We start from the raw sequence: 26,757 nt of genomic DNA on the forward strand, positions 1-26,757 counted from the left end.
TTCCAACTTTTGTTTTATACTTTTTTCATTTCAAAAAATTTTTTTCTACGAAATGGTTAAAAAAATATTTTTTTCTGTAAACATTTATTAATATGGCACTAAATCTTATAAGTTTTATTCAATTATATTAATATATTTCTTAAATAAATTATTCTTAACTTATTTAAGGCCATCACAGATTAGGAATATGCCACTGTTATGTATGCTTTCATATAAACAATATAAGAAATTGAACATTTTCATTTTTTTGATTTTCGTTTGGTGTTACTTTTCGTGTGAGAGAGAGAGAGAGATTTCTCTCCCATCAATAATATTGTTGCTGTTGTTATTGTTGTAAATACACATATACTGTATATATTGTTTACATTTGATGTTGTTTTGTTGTAGGTATGTTGAGTTGTTTTTGTTCTTTTGGTTTATTTTATAGACGTCATAAAAAATTATTTTCCACTTTGACATTTCGCAACGGTATTCATAATAATAATTAAATATAGTTGTTGTTGTTCATTTTTGTTTGTTTTCGGTAAATTTTCCTTTCTTTTTTTTACGATTTTGATTTTTGCTAATTTTTTTTTGTTTCTTTTGTTATTTAACTAAAAAGCTAAAGAAAAGCAAAACAATATAATTTAAGAGGGAAATTATAGTCTATCCATATGGGTTTGTCATATAGAAAATACAGTACAGAGCGAGAGTGACAAATCTACATCATGAAATTTTTTTCAATCAAAGTCTTAATCGAGTTTTAAAAAATATCCAATTAAAAATTTAATTGATTCAACAATTTATTTAATTGAAACAAAAATCAATCACAAAATTTGATGTATCAATTAATTTTTTTTACTTGGATCAATTCATTTTGTAATTGACTTTCAATTAATTTTTTAATTGATACTATCATTTCTGTAATTGAAGACATTTCAATTAAATAAATTAATTGGATCAATTAATTTCGTGATTGAATTTGAAAACATTATTTTTGTGTGTATTCATACTCATTTATTTTCATCAAATACACACACTCATTATTATTGTAATACTAGTGAGTGTGTGTAAGTATTTTCTAATGACAAATATCTACAATTATACATCACGGCTTCTTACTGTTAAAATGTATAAATATATAAAAATAATAATAATAATTTTTTCTTAAATAAAAACAATACTAATAATTAGAGATTACTTAGCAATTGGCAATATTTAACTTAATAGTAACATCCCATCACTATACAGACTTACTTAAAAAAAGGGTGGGGGGAAGAAAAATATTTTGACTTTTTTCCATTTGCCAGAGATTTTCCATAGACTCTCATTCATTTGGAGATAAAACAACATATGATGAGGCTATGTAAAAATCCCTTAATGAGAGAGAAAACGATTCCGTTAAAGAGAGAGAGAGATGGAGATTTTCATATATATTTCTCACAATCTGTTTTTTTATATCTCTTGTATGTGTTTTGTTGTTGTGTGTTTTTTTTTTTTTTTTTTTTTTTTTTTTGGTAGAAGAGTATGTAGATTTTGTGTGTTGTTTTTGTTATTCTCCACTGTTGTCTGGTGGATAGTAGGTGGGTCAAATAGAATTAGAAATGGGAGAGAAGTTTTTTTTGTTTACCGGGAGAGATGAATAAAAGGATTTCGAGTGGATGGGGGGAGTATGATCAGTTTAATTTTTATGGCATGAGCTAATACTAAATGATTACATGTGTTTTCCTTTTTCGTTTTGTTTTAAGGGTTGTCACAATTGAAATTCCACTACAACAACAATTGGTTGTTCTTACATATTACAAAAACAACAAATAAAATTTCACATAACACGTATATAGAGAGATAGATAGTAGAGATAGAGAGAGAGAGAGAGAAATACATACATACAAGATTTTTAACACAAAAACACTCTAAATTACATTTAAATACGTTTTCAATGTTCACAGCTCTGGGAACAAAATTCTTGTCGTTTGGGGGATAGAAGGGACTCTTTGCTTTTTTTTTAATTGGCCTCTCATTTTCCAAAATACCCGTGATTCAAACAGCTCGCGTGATATATTTAGAGAGATACAGAGAGAGTGTGTGAGATAAACTAAACAGCTCATTTACAGCCAATTCATTCAATTCAACATAAAAGCCACAAATCATCTGCTTTTTCGCTTCCAATTACCTATTATTATTATGAGGAAACCGCTCCTTTTTGCCGCCACCACTTTGGTTACCTTTTACCAGTCACCAACCAAGCCAGATCTATGCAAGAGGCAAACGTTGTGCGCAGCCTTTAATTGAGAATGAATATCATTCCAATAGGGCTGCTTGTGTTTTGCTTTCAGCTAATTCACCACGTGGCCACATAGATGGTTTGCACCCGTTTCGGTGTTGGTGACCCCTCGGTAGTGGGGCTAAATTTTTATGACGTCTCTAAAAATCATACTTTGAATGTTTTTTCACGACGCTGTTGCTGTCGTTGTTGCTGATACTGCTGCTGGTGGTGATTGGTATGGCCCATGCCCCCGTTACCCATGTGACCCATCATGGCCGTGTCATCGCAGGCATAACTGGCTATGCGGTGATCACTTCGGCTCCGCTCGCGATCATGGGTCCTTTCGCCACGGTGATGATCGCCACCCGTAATGCCACCATTACGATTCAATTTCAGATTGGTGGCCTGTTGTGATTGCGACCGACGATTGCCCAGTCGTTTCAGTTCGTACTCTCTGGCATCGGCCACATCAAATGTGGCCGATCTCTGTTGATACTTGGTGGAGGTGGTGCCGCTGACATGCGATTGTCTTGTCGACGGCTGGTGATGGCTGCTCTGTGGCTCATAGGCCCCTGGACAATACTCATCGTATTCATGCTCTTCACATTTATTGGCGTTATAGGGAAGCGCCGGTACAGCCGATTCGCGCGGTTCTCTTCCGCTGGAGGAGGAACGTTGATGTTTCTTGGGCGGTAGTGGGATGGGTGCGGCACAGGAATTATTTGCCAACGCTACGGCAGAGGCGGTGGATGTCGTGGTGCACTTTGAGCGCCTCACAACATCTACACCTCCGCCGCAGCAGGCGCATTCCTACAATTCCGTCACTGAATACATATCATTGTTGGCATGTGAACCACCGCGCTTCAGAGAGCGATAGTACATCTGTTGCTGGTGTTGAGCCTCGGCTATTAGTTGTTGCTGATGCTTCTGAGACATAATCGCGGTATGATGGAAATTATTATTGGGTGTGGTGGCTGCCGCATGCCTTTGATGGTAGCTTGGCATTTGTGTGGTATCATAAGAATGTTGTTTCTTGCCCGACGGCACATGTGTATCCATGTAAGCTGCATTGGACCGAGCATTATCCAATGTTTCTGACCTCCTGGGCCGTTCATGTTTTTCTCGATCCCGTTCACGTTCATGTTCACGACTTCTTTGTCGCTCCCGTTCACGCTCGCGATCTCTCTCCTGTTCATAAGAATTAACGGCGATAGTAGTTTGCTGATGCCTTAGGCTGCTCGATTTCGGAGGCAGAGTCTGCATATTGTTGGAGTTGTGTTCTCGGGATTTGTGGCGATTTTTGGGAGGCAAACTTGGAGGCTGTATTTGCTGTTGACTCTGCTGCTGCTGTTGTTGTTGCGGCTGCAATTGTAATTTACCTTGCTGAGGCCTCTGGAGAGAGCGATACTGATTTAGATTGGCTGCACACAGGGGCTGTGGTGAAATCTTCGAAGGTGGTTGTGGGGTCTGTGTGGGTATATCGGGTAAGGGCTGATTGACAATCGAATTGGGATTTAGGGATCGTGGTAATGGCACAAGTGGCGCTGGAGCGCTAACATTTGTTGGTGTGGTCGAAGGTTGTGGTGGTAGAGGTCTGGACATTGTTTGTTGGGTTGGCGGCGGAAGAGGTGGTGGGGCTTCATGTTGAATTTGTAGCTCTTGTTGTTTTTGTTGTAGCTGATGTTGTAGCTGTTGTTGTTGCTGCTGTTGTTGTTGTTGCTGGTAGCTCGAACTTTCAATGCTGTATACGGCAGATGGTGGCAAAATGTGTGTAGTCGGTGGATGATGCTGAACTGGCAATGGTCTCTGTTGTACTATGGGAGTAGCTGGCACCGGCTGTATTTCCTGCAATTGATACTGCTGATGCTGCTGATGGTGCTGCTGCTGCTGTTGCTGCTGATGTTGTTGTTGAAGCTGTAATTGCAATTGCAGTTCTTTGGCATATGAGCTACCTACTCCCGTAGTACCGGGTATCTCAGTGAATGTATTCTTCGGTTTTGGTGGAGGCAATGGCGGCGGTGGAGGTTGAGCCGCCTGACTAGGCACAATAACATCCGTTGGATTTACATTATACGACTGTGGTATACAATCCGGTTGGGGGCAATAATCTTTGGAAACAGTTGCTATAGAGGGAGTCTTGGCACTACGCAAATTTGGCGATGGAGAAGTACCCCTTAGGGATCCTCCATAGCGCACGCCATGTGGTCTACCCAAAGTGGCACACTTGTTGGCAGTGGCTGCTGCCAACACATTCAAATTATTATTGCCTCTAACCGCCTTGGGCCCAATACTTATGTACTTAGGATCGAAGCGATTGAAACTGTTATTGGTTACATCGCGAGGATCCTTGTCGTCGTCTAAATCCAAACCATTGCCAGTTGAGCGACACACGGTATTTGTTGTCTGAGCCGACAGCACCGAACGCAAAGAGGAGCCCGCCGAACGTGGCAGAGTCGCTGAGGCGAACATACTTTTAATGGAGTTTCTTCCCAATCCATTAATGGTGGATGTGGTGATGCTATTAAGTCGAATACTGCTATTGCCTGCATTGGAGCAGGCAAGCGAATCTCAGTAAAAGTCGTTGGCTTCTAAAGTCTTACACTGTTTGCTGAGTGTGGCATATTTGCCATTATTGGGCCCGCTCATATAATTCGACTGTGAGGGTAAACGACCCAGGGTCTGATGACCAGATGTGGACCTATACGAAGGGGTGAAAAATACAAATGAAAGATGGAGAGTTAGAAATACAATAAACAAATTTTGAGGAGAGAGAAAAGTGCAAGGAGTGGAATGAAATGGATTTGTAAGAATTTTTACAACGTTTTTATGGATCCTAAGTTTAGCGAAAGGGTGGATAGAAAAATCTGCGTGATATTAAAGAAATTTGTCATTTGAAATTGAGCCAGTTTAACTATAAAAAATATATAGATTTTATTTTAATAGAATTTTCTCTTAAATAATTGAGCCAACGCAACCGATTTGATACATGCGATGCAATTTTTTTTTAAATTTTTCCTTCAAATATTAAATTGTGTTTCGAGTAGTTAAACTTTAAAGGAATTTTCTTAGATATTTCCTTAATTTTCTTTTAATAGAATATTCTCTTAAATAATTAAATTCTTTTAAGTAAGGAAATTTTCTTTTGAAGAATTATTTTTTAGTAGTTAGACACTCTTTTAAAGGCGTTTGTTTGACAACTCCTTATTTTTCTCTTAATAGAATATTCTCTTATATACTTAAATTTTCTGCAAAATAAATTGATTTTTTTTTCAAATAAGAGAATTTTCTCTAAAATAATTAAAATTTCTTTTGATTAATTGAACTTCCTTGTATGTAAAAGAATTTTCTTTTGAAAATGTCACTAGTTTTCTCTTATTAGAATATTCCTTTAAATAAATTGGTCTTTTGGAAATAAGTGCATTTTCTCTTAAATTAAAACATTTTGGAGTATTTGAACTTTCTTCTACGCAAAAGAATTTGTTTTCAAAAAACTGTTCTTAATTTTCTCTTAATAGAATAATCTCTTAAATAATTATGTGTTCTCCTAAATAAATTGATCTTTTTGAAATAAGTGAATTTTCTCTTAAATAGTTGAACTTTCTCGTAAATAATTAAATTTTCTTTTCAGTAATTGAACTTTCTATTACTTAAAAGATTTTTTTTTACTTTCTTTAATTTTTTCTTCTAGATTTTTTCTCTTAAAAAATTAAAAATTCTCTTAAATAAATGTATCTTTTTCCATTTAAAAAATTCTTTTAAATAAATAAAATAGCTTTTTTCTCTTGAAAATTTCTCTTAATTAAATTGATCTTTTTTAAATGAGTGAATTTTGTCTTAAATTAAAATTTATTTTGAGTAATTGAACTTTATTTTATGTAAAAGAATTTGTTTTCAAAAAATGTCCTTAATTTTATCTCAATAGAATATTCTCTTAAATAATTATATTTTCTCCTAAATAAATTTATCTTTTTGAACTAAGTGAGTTTTCCCTTAAAGAGATGATTTATCAAATTAAATTTTCTCTTAAATAAATTAAAATTTTTTTCCAATAATAAAATTAAGATAAAATTTTCTAAAATAAATAATTAATTGAGCTTTCTTTTATGCAAAAGAATTGTCTTTTGAAAATTGCCTTATTTTTCTCTTAATAGAATATTCTCTTAAATAAATTGATCTTTTTGAATCAAGTGAATTTTCTCTGAACTTTCATTTAGGTATTTTTTTTTTTTTTTGATAATTTCTTTAATTTTCCATTACCAGAATATTCTCTTAAATAATTAAATTTTCTCCCAAATAAGTTGATCAAAACATATAAATAAGTTGATCAAAACAAAAAATATGTTGCCTTGGTGTTACACTACTTTTTCCCTAATTGACATTTCGCCCAAATGATAGTGTAATTCTAACGTTATTGGTAATTTATAATATTGTGAGGTATAAAGGATCCAAAATCAATGACAGTGTCCTTGATATGTTGCAATCAATTTCGAGAATGTTGCACCTTTTTTCCCAATCGAAATCGCCATAAGATGGGTGGTTTATTTCTCTCCGGGGAAAAATTGTGTCAGTTGAAACGATTAATTTTCCGGCTTTTGTTCAAAACTAAATTTTCTTTTGAGTAATTAAACATTCTTTTTTTACGTAAAAGAATTTTCTTAAAAATTTATTTAATTTTCTCTTAATAGAAATTTCTCTTTAAAAAATTTAATTTTAAAAAATTTAAAATTTAATTTATTTTTTTTTTTAAATAAATAAATTTCTTTTGAGTAATTCAACTTTTTTTAAATGTAAATATTTTTTTTTTGAATTTTTTTTTTGAAATTGTCTTAAATTTTCTTTTAATAGAATTTTCTTAAAAAAAAATAAATTTCCTCCTAAATAGTTTGTTCTTTTTTTTCTTAAAAATTTCTCTTAAACCGGGCTGTACTAGCGTGACCATATGGTCAAACACATTAGACCGTCACTAAATCTTCTTGTGTTTATCGATGAAAAACATACCATTGACATTTCAAAATTCGAAAAAAAATAATTACACCACAATTCGGGTTAATAGAACTTTCTCGTAGATATTGAAATATTTTGTGCTATTAACGAATACAGTAAAACCTCCCAAAAGTGGACACCCAGGGTCATCTAAAATTTGACCACATTTGGGAGGAGAGGTTAAGATTCAAGTGTCTAATGAAAATTGTTCTCTGTTGTGAGGTTTCCCATTTGAAAGTATCCAAGTTTGGGAGGTTTCACTGTAATTAAGGGAAAATTAAACTCGTACGAAGAAGAAAGATGAAAAACATATTTCTAATATATAGACTCTGGATACGAACTTGATAAAAATTGGCGATGTCTTTCCTAAGATAAGGTCCTCATTTAAGAGAAACTTTGAGTCTTTAAAATGCACAAATTCTTCGTAAGAACAAAAAAACGATATTATCAAAAAAAAAAAACATGGGAATTTTGGACTCAAATACAATAGAGATAATAATTCCACAAAGGGGAATCCCCCCTCGAAGTAATGCGAAATGGAATTATAGTCCTAGGTGATGTAGTATAGGCTTTTAGCCAGTATCTTCGATTGTGATACCACTTTCAAAGGCTCAAAGCATTTTCCTCTATCCTTCGTTGGCTCAATTTTAATGAAAATTTCTTTATGTGTAGTCGTGAACCCCTTGTGGTGGTCTTATATTGAAATGAAATGAAAACAAAAACCAAAAACAAAAATGAAAATGAAATTATGTGCCATAAGCTTTTTATTCTATAAAATACAATACAATAAATCGTCTACTCCTATATTTTAATGATGATGAACCACAGGAACAAAGGATATAGTCGAACCCATGGAACAATTAAAACAAAATCAAAATCACTTAAAACTTAAAATATAAGGAAAAAAATATGGGTCACGTGTATACACTACTGGTAGTGTTGTAGATGTGGGTGGATGGATGGATGGATGGGTGCTTCGCCATCTAGGAGGCGGTGATGGTCGTGTAGTCTTGGGCCTATGCCTAGCGGTGCACTCGCTGATGCTTGATGAGTAGTAGTAGGATTGGTTGAAGGATGGTTTGCTTGTTTGGTTTGGTTGATATGTTAACATCATGGAAATGTGAATAAACATTTGTAATGCAATATTTGCAACCTTTGTTTTTGTGTGCATGTGTGTGTTTGTGTGCGAGTGCAAGTGTTGTGCATGTGTTTTTCATTCATGATACTAACTCCAATGGATGGTGAATGGATAGGCTTGAATGTTTGGTGTATCTGTGCGATTAATGGGTGCTATTGGCGGCCTATGGCTGTTGCTGTTGCTATATGAAAATAGTATGTCAGAAAATATGGATATGAATTTCAGGGGCTGGCTGTGGGCAGAGGTGGGGGGAATGCTACAAATGCTAGCACGCCTCCTGTTTGTTGGTGGGTAAATAAATATTTATCAACTTGCTGGCAAAAATTTTATTTGCATACAATACAAAATTTTATATGGAACAAATGAATCCATGCTACTCGCAGCACAGCATCCTCTGTTTCCCCAGGGGTTGCTATGGCCGCTCCATATAATACCAGACAACAAAAAAAAAGCATACAAATTTATCAATGCAAATACAAATTTAATTGAGCATAAATGGAAAATAAAACGTAATAAAGTTGAAATTTCAGCATAACTCGAACAACTTAATCAATGCTAGTAGTCCAGGTGGCAAAGGATTTTATGCATGAAAAAACAAATGAGTTTCTATGAAGTATTGGAAAAAAGCTTGCGATTTTTTATTTTTTTTTTTTAGAAAAAGTAGCCCAGTAAACTAAATTCATAAGTGAGAGAATTAATGAATATGGAATATTTCCAATTAATAAGGCTAAAATACAAGCAACATGCATGCGTTAAATCAGACTCCTTGGAGAAGACTTAACATGAATTTGATGATGCTTTGAGAGAAGCCAATACATTCGATTTGGTTTTCTTTTTTTATTCCAGGGCCCTCTCTCCCCCTTTTGAAGCATAACCAAAAGTGGGGCAACCATTAATATGTTGCATTGGCATACAATTTTAAAAATGGAAAAATAAATCTGACACTTTTATAAGGGAGTAGGATCATGATCTATGAAGTTAATACACGCAGATATTTGGTTTTTAGTTTCATAAAAACGAAAATGTCGTCTATCAAAATACTGGCCTGGTGTAGTGTAGGTCAAGATTTATACGAAAATGTCATACTTCAGTACTTCATATCCTCTTGCTAATCTCTCAACGAGATGGCACAGAGCACTGTGGTGGTTAGGTATAGTGGCAGCCCGATGTATCAGGCTCACTTTGACTATTTAGTCCATTGTGATACCACATTGGTGAATTTCTCTCTTATCACTGAGTGCTGCCCGATTCCATGTTAAGCTCAATGACAAGGGACCTCCTTTTTATAGCCGAGTCCGAACGGCGTTCCACATTGCAGTGAAACCACTTAGAGAAGTTTTGAGACCCTCAGAAATGTCACCAGCATTACTGAGGTGGGATATTCCACCACTGAAAAACTTTTTGGTTTTCGGTCGAAGCAGGAATCGAACCCACGACCTTGTGTATGCAAGGCGGACATGCTAACCATTGCACCACGGTGGCTCCCAAAAGTGGTATATTGGGTTTTTAGTTTCACAAAAACGAAATTTTCAAAATACTGGTCTGGTGTAGTCTAGGTCAAGATTTGTACGAAAATTTCATACTTCAGTACTTTCTATCCTCTTGCTAATCTCTCAACGAGATGGCACAGAGCACTGTGGTGGTTAGGTATAGTGGCAGCCCGATATTTCAAGCTCACTTTGACTAGTAAGTCCCTTGTGATACCACAGTGGTAAACTACTCTTTTATCCACTGAGTGCTGCCCGATCTATGTTAAGCTCAATGACAAGGACCTTTGTATAGCCGAGTCCGAACGTGCAGTGAACCAATTAGAAATGCTATGAAACACTCAGAAATGTCACCAGCATTATTGAGGTGGAATAATCCACCGCTGAAAAACTTTTTGGTGTTTGGTCGAAAATGGGTTTGACCCACGACCCTGTGTATATAAGGCGGGCATGGTTACCATTGCACCATGGTGGCTTCCTGTGGTTCAATCATCGTTTTTTTGGAAATAATTTAGACACATTTGAATGGATATAGATATTTTTTCTTTGTGTGAAAGCTGACGTGTTTTCCTCTAAGTTTGAAAGTCTGGAGGTCCCTAGGAGATCACCTCGGGTATATTAATTGTTATACCCTGCGCCACACTGTGGAACAGGGTATTATAAGTTAGAGCATATGTTTGTAACACCAAGAAAGAGACGAGATAGATACATGGTGTCTTTGGCAATAATGCTCAGGGTGGGTCCCTTAGTCGATATAACCATGTCCGTCTGTCCGTCCGTCTGTCTGTAAACACATTTTTGTGATCAAAGTCTAGGTCGCAATATAAGTCCAATCGCTTTCAAATTTGGCACATGTTCCTAATTTGGGTCAGAACAGAACCCTATTGATTTTGGAAGAAATCGGTTCAAATTTAGATATAGCTCCCATATATATCTTTCGCCCGATATGCACTAATATGGACCCAGCAGCCAGAGTTTTATACCGATTTGCTTGAAATTTTGTACAAACATAACACTTAGTCGTATAGTCAAGTTTGAAGTTGGTTGAAATCGGTTCAGATTTAGATATAGCTCCCATATATATTTTCGCCCGATATGGACTTATATGGCCCCAGAAGCCAGAGTTTTGGCCCAATTTGGTTGAAATTTTGCACTAGGAGTACAATTAGTAATATAGTCATGTGTGCCAAATTTGATTGAAATCGGTTCCGATTTAGATATAGCTCCCATATATATTTTTCGCCCGATATGGACTTATATGGCCCCAGAAGCCAGAGTTTTGGCCCAATTTGGTGAAATTTTGCACTAGGAGTACAATTAGTAAATATATTCATGTGTTCCAAATTTGATTGAAATCGGTTCAGATTTAGATATAGCTTCCTATATATTTTTCGCCCGATATGAACTAATATGGTCCTAAAAGCTAGAGTTTTGGCCCAATTTGGTTGAAATTTTGCACTAGGAGTACAATTAGTATTATAGTCATGTGTGCCAAATTTGATTGAAATCGGTTCAGATTTAGATATAGCTTCCATATATATTTTTCTCCCGATATGGACTAATATGGTCCTAAAAGCCAGAGTTTTACCCCAATTTGGTTGAAATTTTGCACTAGGAGTACAACTAGTAGTGTAGTTAAGTGTGCCAAATTTGATTGAAATCGGTTCAGATTTAGATATAGGTCCCATATATATGTTTTTCTGATTTCGACAAAAATGGTCAAAATACCAATATTTTCCTTGTAAAATCGCCACTGCTTAGTCGAAAAGTTGTAAAAATGACTCTAATTTTCTTAAACTTCTAATACATATATATCGAGCGATAAATCATAAATAAACTTTTACGAAGTTTCCTTCAAATTGCTTCAGATTTAAATGTTTCCCATATTTTTTTTACTAAAATTGTGTTCCACCCTAGTGCATTAGCTGACTTAAATTTGAGTCTATAGATTTTGTAGAAGTCTATCAAATTCTGTCCAAATCGAGTGATATTTAAATGTATGTATTTGGGACAAACCTCTATATATTCAGCACCCAACACATTTGACGGATGTGATATGGTATCGAAAATTTTGATCTACAAAGTGGTGCAGGGTATAATATAGTCGGCCCCGCCCGACTTTAGACTTTCCTTACTTTTTTTTGTTTAATCCGCATTTATGAACCTATTTCCATATTTTTTTGCTAGATAAAAAAATTAGTCAATATTGTCTTTCTTTGGAATTTTAAATTGTGGAGTCTACAGCTTTTAATCTAAAGCACATACAAAAAAAAAATACTTTCCTCCAGAACAAAATTTTAGACAAACGAAATTCCTTTTCTTATAATGTATGTTATTTTCTTTTAGAGAAAAAAATCCTCATTTTTTTTTAAGCGATTCAGACAATCGCCTTTGATATTTTGTTTTTTTGCTTTAAAAGAAAATTTCTTAGCTTCAAAAGAAAAATTTGCTTGTCTGAAATTTCGTTCCTCAGAAAAGAAAACTCTTCTTTCTGTGTAGGTTTTCAATTTAAAATCCATCGGATTTTGTAAGGAATACAGTCAGCTTTCACACAAAGAAAGAAAATGATGTCGATATCTTTATCCATTCAAAAGTTGCAGAATTATTTCCAAAAAAAGTGGCTTGGAACCACTGTGAAGCGCCTAATATGATTCCTGGGGCATAAACACACAAAAAAAATTTTTCTGATTCAATCACGAAATTAATTGATCCAATTAATTTTTAATGGAAATGTCTTCAATCACAGAAATGATAGTATCAATTAAAAAATTAATTGAAGGTCAATTAAAAAGTTAATTGATCCAATTAAAAAATTAATTGGTACTATTATTTTTGTGATTGATTTTTGTTTCAATTAAAAAATTAGTTGAATCAATTAAATTTTTAATTGAATATTTTTTTAAAACTCAATTAAAATTTTAATTGGAAAAATTTTCGTGAAATTTTTTTGTGTGAAGACATACCAAAATTTCGAAGCAGATACAAAATATAAAGGTCTGTGCAGGTTAGCACAATGTTGAATGACTAATAGTAGCCTTTTAATTTGAAATGGTCAGATTGTCATTGATACAAAAGTCCAGTAGATTTTTAAATGTATAAGCGATCGTAGAATACCACAAATCTCTCAACGAAATGGCTGAACACTACTTATATTGATAAAAAATGGGATCAACACCACAATATTCTTCTCTCTGGACAAAGGCACAAGCAAAAAATAGCACAAAACAAATCGACTTAGGTTTTATGTGTATGGCTGACGTGGATACTTTCCGGCACCTGCCTGATAGGGACAGCTTTATCGGCAATATCGATAGATCATATTCTAGTGAATATGGTTTTATCATGTATGACAATGGTTTCGCATTTCACCAAGATAATTTGCTTGTACAATTACGATGAACTGTATTATCGACATTTCATCCATTGTTCTATGTTGGTTAAGAGACGTGAATTAAAGAGATTTTAAAAATAAAATAAAATAAAATACGGCCATTACTCTTTGAGTAGAGAAGTAGATAAATAAAATGATACCTTGAAGTTAATAATGATTGATACGAAATTTTCGTCTATCAAATTTCGAGAATTTTTAGGTTATGGTTCAGCGTAGGTCAAGATTTGTAGGAAAGTCTAAGAAAATTGCATACTTCAGTACTTTCCATCCTGAACTCGGTTATTGAAAATATCTCAACGAGAAAGCACAGTGCCTGATATGGTTCTTGGGCCACAGAGACATTCCAAAATGTCAAAATAGATAACAAATGCCAACATGTAGGTAACAACGTGAAAACTCATACTACGGTAGACTGTTTAATGACCAAACGTTAGGTTAGATTAAATTGCAGCCCAATTTAGTTTCAGGCTCACTTCGACTATTCAGTCCATTGTGATACCACATTAACTAAAAGTACTAATGACCAAAATTAATATTTCAATTTGAAATGTTTAGATTGACTTTGATGCAATATTCTGAAAAATTTTTGAAATGAAAAAGCGGCCGTAGAAAACCACAAATCTCTCAACGAGGTTTCTCAACACCACAACATTCAACGTCTCTGAACAGAGACATGTCGAAAAATGTACAAAACAAATAGAATCCGGCCTTAGTTGTATGGAGATTTTCCTATACCTGCCTTATATGAGACAGCTTTATCGACCGTTATGTAGATCCTATTCTAGTGAATATGGTGCTGCCATTATGACAATGATATTGCTTCTCACCAATATCATAGTCTTTGTATTTATGATAAACTGTATTATCGACATTTGTACCCATTGTTTTACATTGGTTAAGTGATATGGAATAAAGGTTAATTAAATTATAACTAGCAGCATATGCTCTACATAACTAAAAGATTAAATCCTGTGTTTTTTTCATTGCATATTGTAATTACATGTAAAATTGAGTTTTTTTCCAACCATATATTCTGTTGGTCTATGTAAATTAAGTAAACGCGCCAAACGTCAAAAAACAAACTGGACGAACGCCACAGTTATAAAAACATCTGTTAAATAAAATCCATAAAAAAATCCAAAAATAAAAATAAAATGAAAGAAAAAAAAATTATATAGAACTTAATAAAAGCCATGCCTTGTGCCATGCACCACAACATCATAGTGAGGAGGCGGTGAGGGTGATGGTTTACCACCAATGCCCCCCATACCGCCACCGTGTATAGTGTTAGTTTTTTGATGATGGTTGTATGATGCGAACCCTGATCTCAATCCATTGGCTGTGCCATTGCTGCGTGTACCCAGGGTGCCACTGGAGCCCACACCCATGCCATGGGCTTGCTGATGATGCAGTAGCGTTCGATTAAGTGTTCCACCATGATGTGATGGGGCTGTGGGTGAGATATTGGCACTTGGTGCATTTGAAGGGAATAAGGGAGCAGTTTCCGATTTATCGGCATCCAAGGAGGGCCTGTGGAGAAAGTAAAACGCAAACAATGCAGGAGGTGAAATATCAACAGATGCATAATCTTTAAATATTTAGATGGACATACCTTCTTTTGCTTAAATAAATCCAGGCATGTGAATCAGCATACACCAATATGGTGAATAAAAATGAGGTAAGCAAACCAGCCACCATCATAAGGCTTAAACCTAAAAGACCACCTCCACAGAGACCCTTCAATGCCTCTGAGTAATGGCGATCTATGGCTCGTCTATCCAAAGTGGCCGATAAGACAGTGAGATTGCGTTTCGTCTCCTCTAAATCATTATCCATGGCTTCCAAAGTTTTACGGACATCAATGCGGGGATAGGTTTCTTGGCTCATTCTAAGAGGGAAAAAAACGAATTTTTATTATTAAAATTTCCAATTAAATTAAATTGAAGAAACCAAGTCTCCAGAATATCGTATCACATATTCCTATATTTATAGAAATCTTATCATTTTTGTGTTGTTTTCTAATCCTACTTTGATTTTCTACTTACCTTTCGATTAATGAGACAGATTCACGAGCCCGTTCCACCAGATCACGAGATTCATTTAAGCGTAAAATGAAACGATTTCTCAAAGTTCCGCAATTTAGGAAATACACATAGGGACTCCGCTAAAAAGGGAAACAAATATAAAAATTAAAAAAAAATCAACAAGCTGAAAAGTTTTAATTTTTAAGAATTTTGCAATAAAGTTCCTATCCAAAAAAAAAAACTCTTGCTACTTAAATTGCCAAAAATTTTTGTTTGCCCATTCTCTGGTGGCCAAAAATATTTAATACCAATGAGAACAATGACCATTATCAGTAGTCCCCTAACATGGTGGTGGCCCCAACTGTCTATGAAATGGATGTATACGTTATTACTTGTGGTGGCCATATACAATCACAAATACTTTGGACTAGGATACCCCATCCATAGTTTCACAGCTTAGTTTCGAACAAACTGCAAACCCCTAACGCTAAACTTTTGAACAACATTTGTGAAATTTACAGCATGTTGGTTATGTTTATTGGCCCTAAGCCAGGCCACTACGACAAATGCCATTTTTATTGTGAGTGAAAAAAAATTTCTTTTTTTTTGCAATTCGCTGTTGTGCGTTCTCCTTCTGTCAGTTTCGATAATGGCATGGTAGTGGGATAAAATAGTTTTAACAATGCATTTGAGTTGAATCTGAACTAAATGTTTAAATTGTCCTTGTAAAAGTCAACTTGAATTAGAGAAAAGAGATTGCAAATTTTCTTTTTGCATAGTTTTTGCATGACATTAATTACAAATCGTAATTTAATATTCACAGACCAGATATTTGAGAAGGAGAAGGAAAACATTGGAATATCACATAGTCACTCCAGGCATAGTGGAGGTTAGAAGAGTTTCTTAAAGTTTAAAATAAGTCCTTTTATGAAAACCAAAATTTCTGATATCATCAGTATTGCTGTCCACATTTGTAAATTATTAACAATATCCCTGATTTTTACGCGGTATATTTTACAATTTCTTGCCAACATTTTGTCTATCAGCATATCTTCTAAAACTGAAGATTTTTAACCTAGTTGGGCGCCAGTTTTTTGTTCAAGTTCAAATAAAGTCAAGTTCAAGTTCAAAATAAGTGGTATATCCGTTTCATGAAGACCAACATTTTTAGTGACTCTTTATATTATCATTAATAGGGGCTAAATTTGAGCATTATTTACAACATCCTTTTTTTCACCTCGTTGGGCGCCAGTTTTGCGAAACGCTTCCTACATTTATCTATTTGCTTTTAGTAGAGAATTGTTCGTTATTTAGATCAAAGGTTTTACTATTTAAGAAATTCTTGTCAAATTGTTGTCCATGATCATATCTGCTAAGGCTGAAGATTTTTAACCACGTTGGACGCCAGCTTTCAAAATAAGCGGAATTTCCAGGTTGTGGTCACAAAAAAGCGGTTCATATCATCATTAATTATGGTCACATGTGTGATATAGCAATTTACAACATCCCCTATTTTCTTCAACCTCGTTTTGCGAAACGCTTCCTATATTTATACCAGGGTTGCTGATCGGACCAAAATTGGTCCAAAAAATATTTTTTAAATTTGGTTCGATGGTCGGACCAAATGGAATTAGGTTGATTTTGGTCCATTTTCGTCAAATCGATGATTTTTTCAAAATTTTCTGTTGAAAGAAAAAAAAATTGACATTTTCTAAAAAAATAAAATTTTGAAAAAAAAAAGAAATAAAAAACAAAACTTACTATAGAAATAAAATTTTGCCAAAATTTTGTACAGAAATAAACTTTAAAACATTTTTTTGCATAGATACAAAATTATGCAAAAATTTTGTATAGAAAAAAATTGTAAAAATTTTATATAGAAATAACATTTTGCGATAACTTTCTATAGAAATGAAATTTTAACAGAATTTCTTAAAGAAACGAAATTTTGACAAAAATTTTTCTATCAAAATGAAATTTTGACAAAATTTTCTATAGAAATAAATTTTTAACGACATTTTCTATAGAAGTAAAACGCTTCCTATATTTATACCAGGGTTGCCGATCGAACCAAAATTGGTCCAAACAAATATTTTTTTTAAATTTGGTTCGATGGTCGGACCAAATGGAATTTGGTTGATTTTGGTCCATTTTCGTCAAATCGATAATTTTTTCAAAATTTTCTCTATAATAAAATTTTGACAAAATTTTCTAAAGAAATAAAATTTTGAAAAAAATTTCTATAGAAATAAAAAACAAAACTTTCTATAGAAATAAAATTTTGCCAAAATTTTGTACAGTAATAAACTTTAAAACATTTTTTTGTATAGATACAAATTATGCAAAAATTTTGTATAGAAAAAAATTGTAAAAATTTTATATAGAAATAAATAAAATTTTACCGTAACTTTCTATAGAAATGAAATTTTAACAGCATTTCCTAAAGAGAAGAAATTTTGACAAAATTTTTCTATTAAAATGAAATTTTGACAAAATTTTCTATAGAAATAAATTTTTAACGACATTTTCTATAGAAGTAAAACGCTTCCTATATTTATACCAGGGTTGCCGATCGGACCAAAATTGGTGCCAACAAATGTTTTTTAAATTTGGTTCGATGGTCGGACCAAATGGAATTTGTTTGATTAAGGTCCATTTTCGTCAAATCCATAATTTTTTCAAAATTTTCTCTAGAAATTAAATTTTGACAAAATTTTCTAAAGAAATAAAATTTTGAAAAAAATTTCTATAGAAATAAAAAACAAAACTTTCTATAGAAATAAAATTTTGCCAAAATTTTGTACAGTAATAAACTTTAAAACATTTTTTTGTATAGATACAAATTATGCAAAAATTTTGTATAGAAAAAAATTGTACAAATTTTATATAGAAATAAATAAAATTTTACCGTAACTTTCTATAGAAATGAAATTTTAACAGCATTTCCTAAAGAGAAGAAATTTTGACAAAATTTTTCTATTAAAATGAAATTTTGACAAAATTTTCTATAGAAATAAATTTTTAACGACATTTTCTATAGAAGTAAAACGCTTCCTATATTTATACCAGGGTTGCCGATCGGACCAAAATTGGTCCAAACAAATATTTTTTAAATTTGGTTCGATGGTCGGACCAAATGGAATTTGGTTGATTTTGGTCCATTCTCGTCAAATCCATAATTTTTTCAAAATTTTGACATTTTCTAAAGAAATAAAATTTAAAAAAAAAATTTCTATAGAAATAAAATTTTGTCAAATTTTTTTACAGAAACAAACTTTAAAACATTTTTTTGTATAGATACAAAATTATGGAAAAATTTTGTATAGAAAAAAAATTGTAAAAATTTTATATAGAAATAAAATTTTGCGATAACTTTCTATAGAAATGAAATTTTAACAGAATTTTCAAAAGAAATGAAATTTTGCCAAAATTTTTCTATCAAAATGAAATTTTTACAAAATTTTCTATAGAAATAAATTTTTAACGACATTTTCTATAGAAGTAAAATTGTGACAAAATTTTCTATGGAAATAAAATTTTGACAGAATTTCATAAAAAAAATAAAATTTTGTAAAAAAATAGAAATAAAATGTTATCAAAATTTTCTATAGAAATAAAATTTTGGCGAAATTTTCCATAGAAATAATATTTTGTCAAAAATTTCTATAGAAATAAAAAATTCACAAAATTTCTATAGCAAAAAAAATTGACAAAATTTTCTATAGAAAAAAAATTTTTAACGACAATTAAAATTTTGACAGAATTTCCTAAAAAAATAAAATTTTGTAAAATTATAGAAATAAAATGTTGTCAAAATTTTCTATAGAAATAAAATTTTGTCAAAATTTTCCATAGAAATAAAATTTTGTCAAAATAGAAATAATATTTTGTCAACACTTTCTACAGAAATAACATTTTGATAAAATTTTCTATAGAAATAAAATTTTGGCGAAATTTTCCATAGAAATAAAGATTTGGCAAAATTTTCCATAGAAATAAAATATTGGAAAAATTTTGTATAGAAATAAAATTTTCAATAGAAAAAAATTTTCACAAAATTTTCTATAGAAATAAAATTTTCACAAAAAATTTTCCATAGAAGTAAAATATTGGAAAATTTTTCTATAGAAATAAAATTTTGACAAAATCTTCTATAAAATTAAATTTTCACAAAATTTTCTATAGAAATAAAATTTTCACAAAATTTTCTATAGAAATAAAATGTTCACAAAATTTTCTATAGAAATAAAATTTTCACAAAATTTTCTATATAAATTTCACTGCATAGCGCTATGGAGTTATCTCATAGAATTTCAGTATTTCTTGTTACAAATTTCTTTTTACAAAATGCATAGATTGTTTCGATTGGATACACAGAAAAAAATATCCCAAAAATTTTTCAATTAAAATTTTAATTGAGTTTCAAAATTATTCAATTGAAAATTGAATTGGTTTAAACTTTTTTTTTTTTAATTGATACAAAAATCAATTTCAAAAACTAATTTTATTAATTAATTTGTTAATTGGAATAATTAATATTTTAATTGAATTTGGTGGTTGATACCATTATTTCTGTGACTGAAGACATTTCAATAAAAAATGATTTGGATCAATTAATTTTGTAATTGAAGACAAAGATATTTTTTCTGTGTACACCCAGAGAAGGAATATGATCACCTCAAACATGTTTTAAGAGCAAAATGTTATTTTTGGGTGGTGGCCATGTAACATGGTTTTCGCAACTATGTTATTTTCTCGGAAATCATGTATCTGATTTCGACAAGCAGGTTATATTTGACGAGAAAATAACATTTTAGTGACAAACATGTTACATGGTTACCATACAAAAATAACATTTTGCTCTTGAAACATGTTTGAGGTGATCATATTCCTTCTCTGCGTGTATATGCCCCCGCTGGGCGCCATTTCGTCATATTGAAACAAAATGTTTCTTTTTTTGCGTCATTAAAAAAAAACAAATGCTGGAAATTCATAAAAAATTACGATATTAAAATATGCAACAGTAACAAACTAATTGTCATATGACCTCAGAATTCATTATCATTTTCTTTGGTCCACGTTGGGCGCCATTTTTATCGCTTCGTTTGTTTCTTGAATTTGAATCAGCTTTCTTACAAATATGTATTTCCCTCATACAACTTAAAAAACTATCATTCAACTTACCATGCCAACTTGTCGGCACATATATTCATGAGGTCTCATGCAAAAATCTCCAGCCGCCACCGATGATGCCAGATAGACACCAGCCAATAGCCAACAGATAATAATGCAGAATAAACCAGCCACACTAAAGAAGATTAAAGCACAGCGTGAACGACGGGCCACGCCAATAACCAATACCGTACAGAGTAAAAGTAATATTGTTAGAAAACCCAAAGTGGCAGGCCATCGTATTGATTCATAGAGTTCGCCCAGCTAAAAAGAAAATTGCAAAAATTAAATTTGTTTTGGGATTAATAATAAGCAGCTTCTGATAAACTCCTGCTAAATCTTCTCTACTCCACCCAATACTTACATACAATAGACCCATGAGAGATGTATCATTTTCACTGCCTTTGGTTTTCATAAAATATAGCACCATATTATCCAGGCTAGTTACGGCACGAGATGTATTCTCTCGTACCAGGCCGCATGTTTCAATCAACAGCATTACAGCCGTTTGGTTATATTGGACCTTTTCTATTTGGGCCTCAAGTCGATGTTGAAGCATTTTCGTTTCGAGATCATTTTTTATCGCCTCAGTCTGAAAGTGAAGTACAAAGGGGGGGTTAGTAGGTAGGTAGAAGATGGAAATGGTTAATTATTTTTCTTAGTTTAATTAGTTTTAATAAATTTGTCGACAAGTTTCGCAATAAACATCTTTGGAAAGTTTATATGGGTATGGGTGTATGGGTGTTTTGCAAGAGATGGCCTACGCTAACAGTATAAGCCAATAACAAGGAATGTACATCAATATGGGTAAGGATATTTACTAGAAATTGAAGTTAAATTAAAAAAAAAATTTCTTTATGTGTTTATGGTAGAAGATTATTTGGGAATTTCATACAAATGATATAACATTAAATTTAGCCAATAAATACATTTGGATGCTTCCTCGATAATATTTTATATCAATTCACAATAGAACATTATTAATGTATTACTGGAAATTATGTAATTCTGGATTATTGTGAATTAATTGCCATTGATATCACAAGAAATCTAGTAAACAACTAATAAATAAAATTGGTCGTTTCCTTGATTCACAATAGTAATTTATATCAATTCACAATGGTATATTATTAGGAATAACATGAACAATGAAATGAATATACAGTTAGCAATAAATTATAAATTTAATAAAAAATTATTTACTAAGAAATATTTATTTTTTTCAGCCATCATCTATTCTCGTTGGGCGCCAGTTCTTGGTTTTAAGGGGTAAGTGATTATTGTGAATTATTTGTATATAGAAGAAAGATAAATATGTCAACGGCTTAGTATCTATGACTTATTTTTTTATTATTTTGCTTTTAAGCAAAACCCCTTTAGAACAAAGATACACGATTTCATTCAAGGGACCAAGAATGAAATGTGAATTTTTTTATATTGATTAAGCAGCAGTGAGACCATGTAACCCATATTCTTTATTACATATTTATGATACCTTAAAGTTTCTACCATTACGAAATCTACACAAAATTTTATCTACTATCTTTGTTTTTTTTTTATTTTTTTATGGGAATTTCTAATTTTTTTATCACAGCCATGTTAATGTTTTGGGTCCTGTTTGTTCGTTAATAACTACTCTGAAGTTTTAATAATGGCGAAGTATTTAAGTCATTATTTAATATGTCTCCCATGTAGGTAGGATACATGACTTTCAATGGTTCTGTACAGTAAAGAGCAAAGCTATGATTTAGAGAATACTTTCTAAAAAAAATTTTTTGCGAAAATATATTCGGGAGAATGGTATTAATGTACATAAGAGGAATAGTAACAAATGGGATTATGTATTTTCGTTGGGCGCCAATTTCATATGCATACTATGGCGGTATGAAAATTAACCTCAGGAAAATGAGCCCCAAAACTCAAATGAAACAGGGCCAAAAATGTGAGACGACACTTCATAATGAATATGAGCCCCAACAAATATAACTGAAGCATAAAAATCGACCCCAAAATAAAATTAGGGCTTATGTTCTCTTTTGATTTAAAAGACCGTGTGAAAAATTTCTCGCATTAGCCCACTTTGGACTCTGCCCATAGGAGAACGTTTTATACCCACGATTACCGCAGTTGGTAGAATTCTACCAAATATGGTACATTTTTGAAATATTCCTCTCCATTTCTCTCCAACTAAAAGGTGCACATTTTGACAACAAAATTTTTTCTATAGAAATAAAATTTTGACAAAATTTTTTTATAGAAATAAAATTTTGTTAATATTTTCTATAGAAATAAAATTTTGACAAAATTTTTTTATAGAATTAAAATTTTGGCAAAGTTTTTTTATAGAAATACAATTTTGACAAAATTTCCTATAGAAATAAAATATAGACAAAATTTTCTATACAAATACAATTTTCTATAGAAATCAAATTTTGATAAAATTTTCTATAGAAATAAAATATTGACCAAATTTTGTATAGAAATAAAATTTTGATAAAAATTTGTATAAAAATAGAATTTTGATAAAATTTTCTATACAAATAAAATTTTGACACAATTTTCTATGGAAATAAAATAAAAATAATATTTGCTATTGAAATAAAATTTTGACAAAATTTTCTATTGAAATAAAATTTTGACAAAATTTTCTATGAAAATAAAATTTTGACAAAATTTTCTATGAAAACAAAATTTTGGTAAAATTTTCCATAGAAATAAGATTTTGAAAAAATTTTCTATAGAAATAACATTTTGCAAAATAAGAATTTTTTGATTGGTACTTTATTGGCAAAATTTCCCCTAAGTTTTGATAGATTATTATACCCTCCACCATAGGATGGGGGTATATTAACTTTGTCATTCGTTTGTAACACATCGAAATATTGCTCTAAGACCCCATAAAGTATATATATTCTGGGTCGTGGTGAAATTCTGAGTCGATCTGAGCATGTCCGTCCGTCTGTTGAAATCACGCTAACTTCCGAACGAAACAAGCTATCGTCTTGAAACTTGGCACAAGTAGTTGCTATTGATGTAGGTCGGATGGTATTGCAAATGGGCTATATCGGTCCACTTTTACGTATAGCCCCCATATAAACGGACCCCCAAATTTGGATTGCGAGGCCTCTAAGAGAAGCAAATTTCATCCGATCCGGCTGAAATTTGGTACATGGTGTTAGTATATGGTCTCTAACAACCATGCAAAAATCCACATCGGTCCATAATTATATATAGCCCCCATATAAACCGATACCCCGATTTGGCTTGCAGAGCCTCTAAGAGAAACAATTTTCATCCGATCCGGCTGAAATTTGGTACATGGTGTTAGTATATGGTGTCTAACAACCATGCAAAAATTGGTCCATATCGGTCCATAATTATATATAGGCCCCATATAAACCTATCACCAGATTTGACCTCCGGAGCCTCTTGGAAGACCAAAATTCATGTGATTCAGTTGAAATTTGGTACATGATGTTAATATTTGGCCTCAAACACCCACGCAAAAATTGATCGATATCGGTCCATAATTATATATAGGCCCCATATAAACCGATCCCCAGATTTGACCTCCGGAGCACCTTGGAAGAGCAAAATTCTTCTCATTCGGTTGAAATTTGGTACGTGATGTTAGTATAGGGTATCCAACAACCATGCAGGAATTGGTTCCTATCAGTCCATAATAATATATAGCTCCCATATAAGCCGATCCCCAGATTTGACCTCCGGAGTCTCTTGGAAGACCAAAATTCTTCTTATTCAGTTGAAATTTGGTACGTGGTTTTAATGTATGGCCTCAAACACCAATGCAAAAAGTGATCGAAATCGGTCCATAATTATAAATAGCCCCCATATAAACCGATTCCCAGATTTGACCTCCGGAGCTTCTTGGAAGAGCAAAATTCATCCGATTCGGTTGAAATTTGGTATCAAGTAGTATATGGTATCCAACAACCATGCAGGAATTGGTTCATATCAGTCCATAATTATATATGGCACCCATATAAAACGACCCACAGATTTGACCTCCGGTGCCTTTTGGAGAAGCAAAATTCATCCGATCTGGTTGAAATTTTGTACGTGGTGATAGTATATGATATTTAACAACCATGTCAAAAGTGGTCCATATCAGTCCATAATAATATATAGCCCCCATATAAACCGATCCCGAGATTTGGTTTTGGAGCCTCTTGGAGGAGCAAATTTCATCCGAGTCAGTTGAAATTTGGTACATTGTGCCGTTAACAACCATGCCTAACTAGGTCCATATCGGTCTATAGTTATATATAGCCCTCAGATAAATCGATCCCCAATCACGCAAAAATTAGTCCATATCAATAATTGTATATAGCCCCCATATAAGCGACCCTCATATTTCAATTCTGGCTCCCTATGTACCGTGCAAAAGTCCATATCGATTCGTAATTATTTGTAGACTTACCTACACACACCTTTTTTGTCTAATATATACCACGTATGGACTAACTCACAATTTAGAAAACGATTTAAGATACCACAACCCAAGTAATTCGATTGTGGGTGACAGTCTTTCGTAGAAGTTTCTACACAATCCATGGTGGAGGGTACATAAGATTCGGCCTGGCCGAACTTACGGCCGTTTATACTTGTTTTACATATTACAATACTGTTCAGAACAACAAAAGTGTGTATAGTTGTCGTTACTGTCAACATATATCTTATGTATTAGTAAAAGTTTTCATTATATTACATTATCTTTGAGTGCTGCAAAATAATTTTACGTTAGCTGCCAACACAAGACATTTTTTTGAAACAAAGAAAATGCGTTGAGCCTTTTTTAATGTACTTAAAAACTTAATATTTTGAAAATACTGAAATAGAAAATATTTTTTGAGACAAAAGAGAACAACAAGTTTACACCAAGTTGCGATTTAAATAGTAGAGCATACGTAACTCTAATCAATACTAAAGTAAAAGAGATATATTTCAGTTTTTTTTAACATCGCTTCATGGGTTTGCATTTTTATTAAATTATTAAGATTTTTTACGATAACCATAAAAATTTTATTTTTACTTTACCATTAACATATTAATGTTATTCACAATTCACTTCTCGTGATGAATACTTTTGTGAACTAGTGTTCCTTGTTAACTTAGAAGATACGTTTTCATAATCTTCATCTTTACAATACTGTATGAATGCCGTATGACAGCGCCTTTAATAATTAAAGATTGAGGAGATTAAGTGCTTGCGAATGAAGGCAGCCAAAACTAATAAACGCTAAAATGTCATTAAGGAACAGTAATATGAAGCAATTTCCAAAGGCAACGGAGGAAACACTTAAATATCAATATTGAAGTGAAGTTCCTTAATTTTTCAAGCAAACAAATAATGGTTGTTTACACCGCCGCCACCGCCACAACCACATACTCATATATAAATCGAGTTGACGGGTTATTAGTTTTTATATGAAGTTGATGATGTTTTGTGGGATAAAAGTTGCGACTTGGCGAGTTGCTACAATAATTAAAATGACAATATTTTTAAAACATGTAAGAATCTTTGTGAAAGCATAATTCTCTTAACAATTTCACAATTCACTTTATCGGTGGAAAAAAATTCTAAAGAGACTGAGTATAATTTTATGCAATTTACATTCAATAAAAAAGACATGATTTGGTATCACCTATTATATCTTAAAATAAATAAATAAGAAAAATGCTAATAATAATGAATTTGATTGATTCATCGTTTGTATTTTCAATTTAAATATCGAAATTCATTGCTATGATTTTAAATTGAAATCAACCCATGAAATTATTTCAGCGAGTTTTTTGAAGATTTAGATCTTTTATTATTATATTCACAAGAAATATAGAAAATTTTTTCTGAAAAATAGAATTTTTCGTGATTATAGAGACTATATGTTGGGCGCCAAAATCTTTATAACCCTATTTCTTATAATTGTTGATATATCGATCAACTGCATTTAGTATTCTATTGTGGCACAAACCTTATTTTACAAAAGAAACAAGTAATTCTGTTTCTTTTTTTTAGTCGTCATTTATATGCATTGGGCGCCAGTATTTTTAGGGATTAGGTAATACTGTCATACTTTATTGAAACTATAGATAATTAAAGTACCACTATATGGTTAGAATGTAAGGATTTCTATTTGTGTAATTTTTAGAAGTTAGATATGGTAGAATTCTACCAAAAATGGAAGTTTTTTTACTGTTTGGTAGATTGGTAGAATTCTTGATGTTTTGGTAGGTTTAGCAACTTATTCCTCTCCAACTAAGAGGTACTTCCCAAATATTCTAAAGAAACAAAATTT

At 32.3% G+C, this 26,757-nt stretch overlaps 2 protein-coding genes across 2 annotated transcripts in view; both read right to left on the reverse strand.

The window, feature by feature from the left end:
• Positions 1-1,452: 1,452 nt before the first annotated feature.
• On the reverse strand, positions 1,453-3,052 carry LOC142228631 (uncharacterized; the record flags this gene model as incomplete). Its single annotated transcript, XM_075299125.1, has 1 exon — positions 1,453-3,052. A coding segment is annotated over one exon (642 nt), but the record flags the coding sequence as incomplete, so codon positions are not given.
• LOC142228628 (uncharacterized) overlaps positions 3,046-26,757 on the reverse strand; it is a 139,191-nt gene continuing 115,479 nt past the window's right edge. The window contains 6 exon segments of the mRNA XM_075299123.1: positions 3,046-4,943; positions 14,442-14,774; positions 14,857-15,132; positions 15,290-15,408; positions 20,453-20,704; positions 20,805-21,032. Coding sequence (XP_075155238.1) covers positions 3,056-4,943; positions 14,442-14,774; positions 14,857-15,132; positions 15,290-15,408; positions 20,453-20,704; positions 20,805-21,032 — 3,096 coding nt within the window. The 3' untranslated portion in view covers positions 3,046-3,055.

Source organism: Haematobia irritans, chromosome 3 (assembly GCF_050003625.1).
Source record: "Haematobia irritans isolate KBUSLIRL chromosome 3, ASM5000362v1, whole genome shotgun sequence".
NCBI lineage: Eukaryota > Metazoa > Arthropoda > Insecta > Diptera > Muscidae > Haematobia > Haematobia irritans.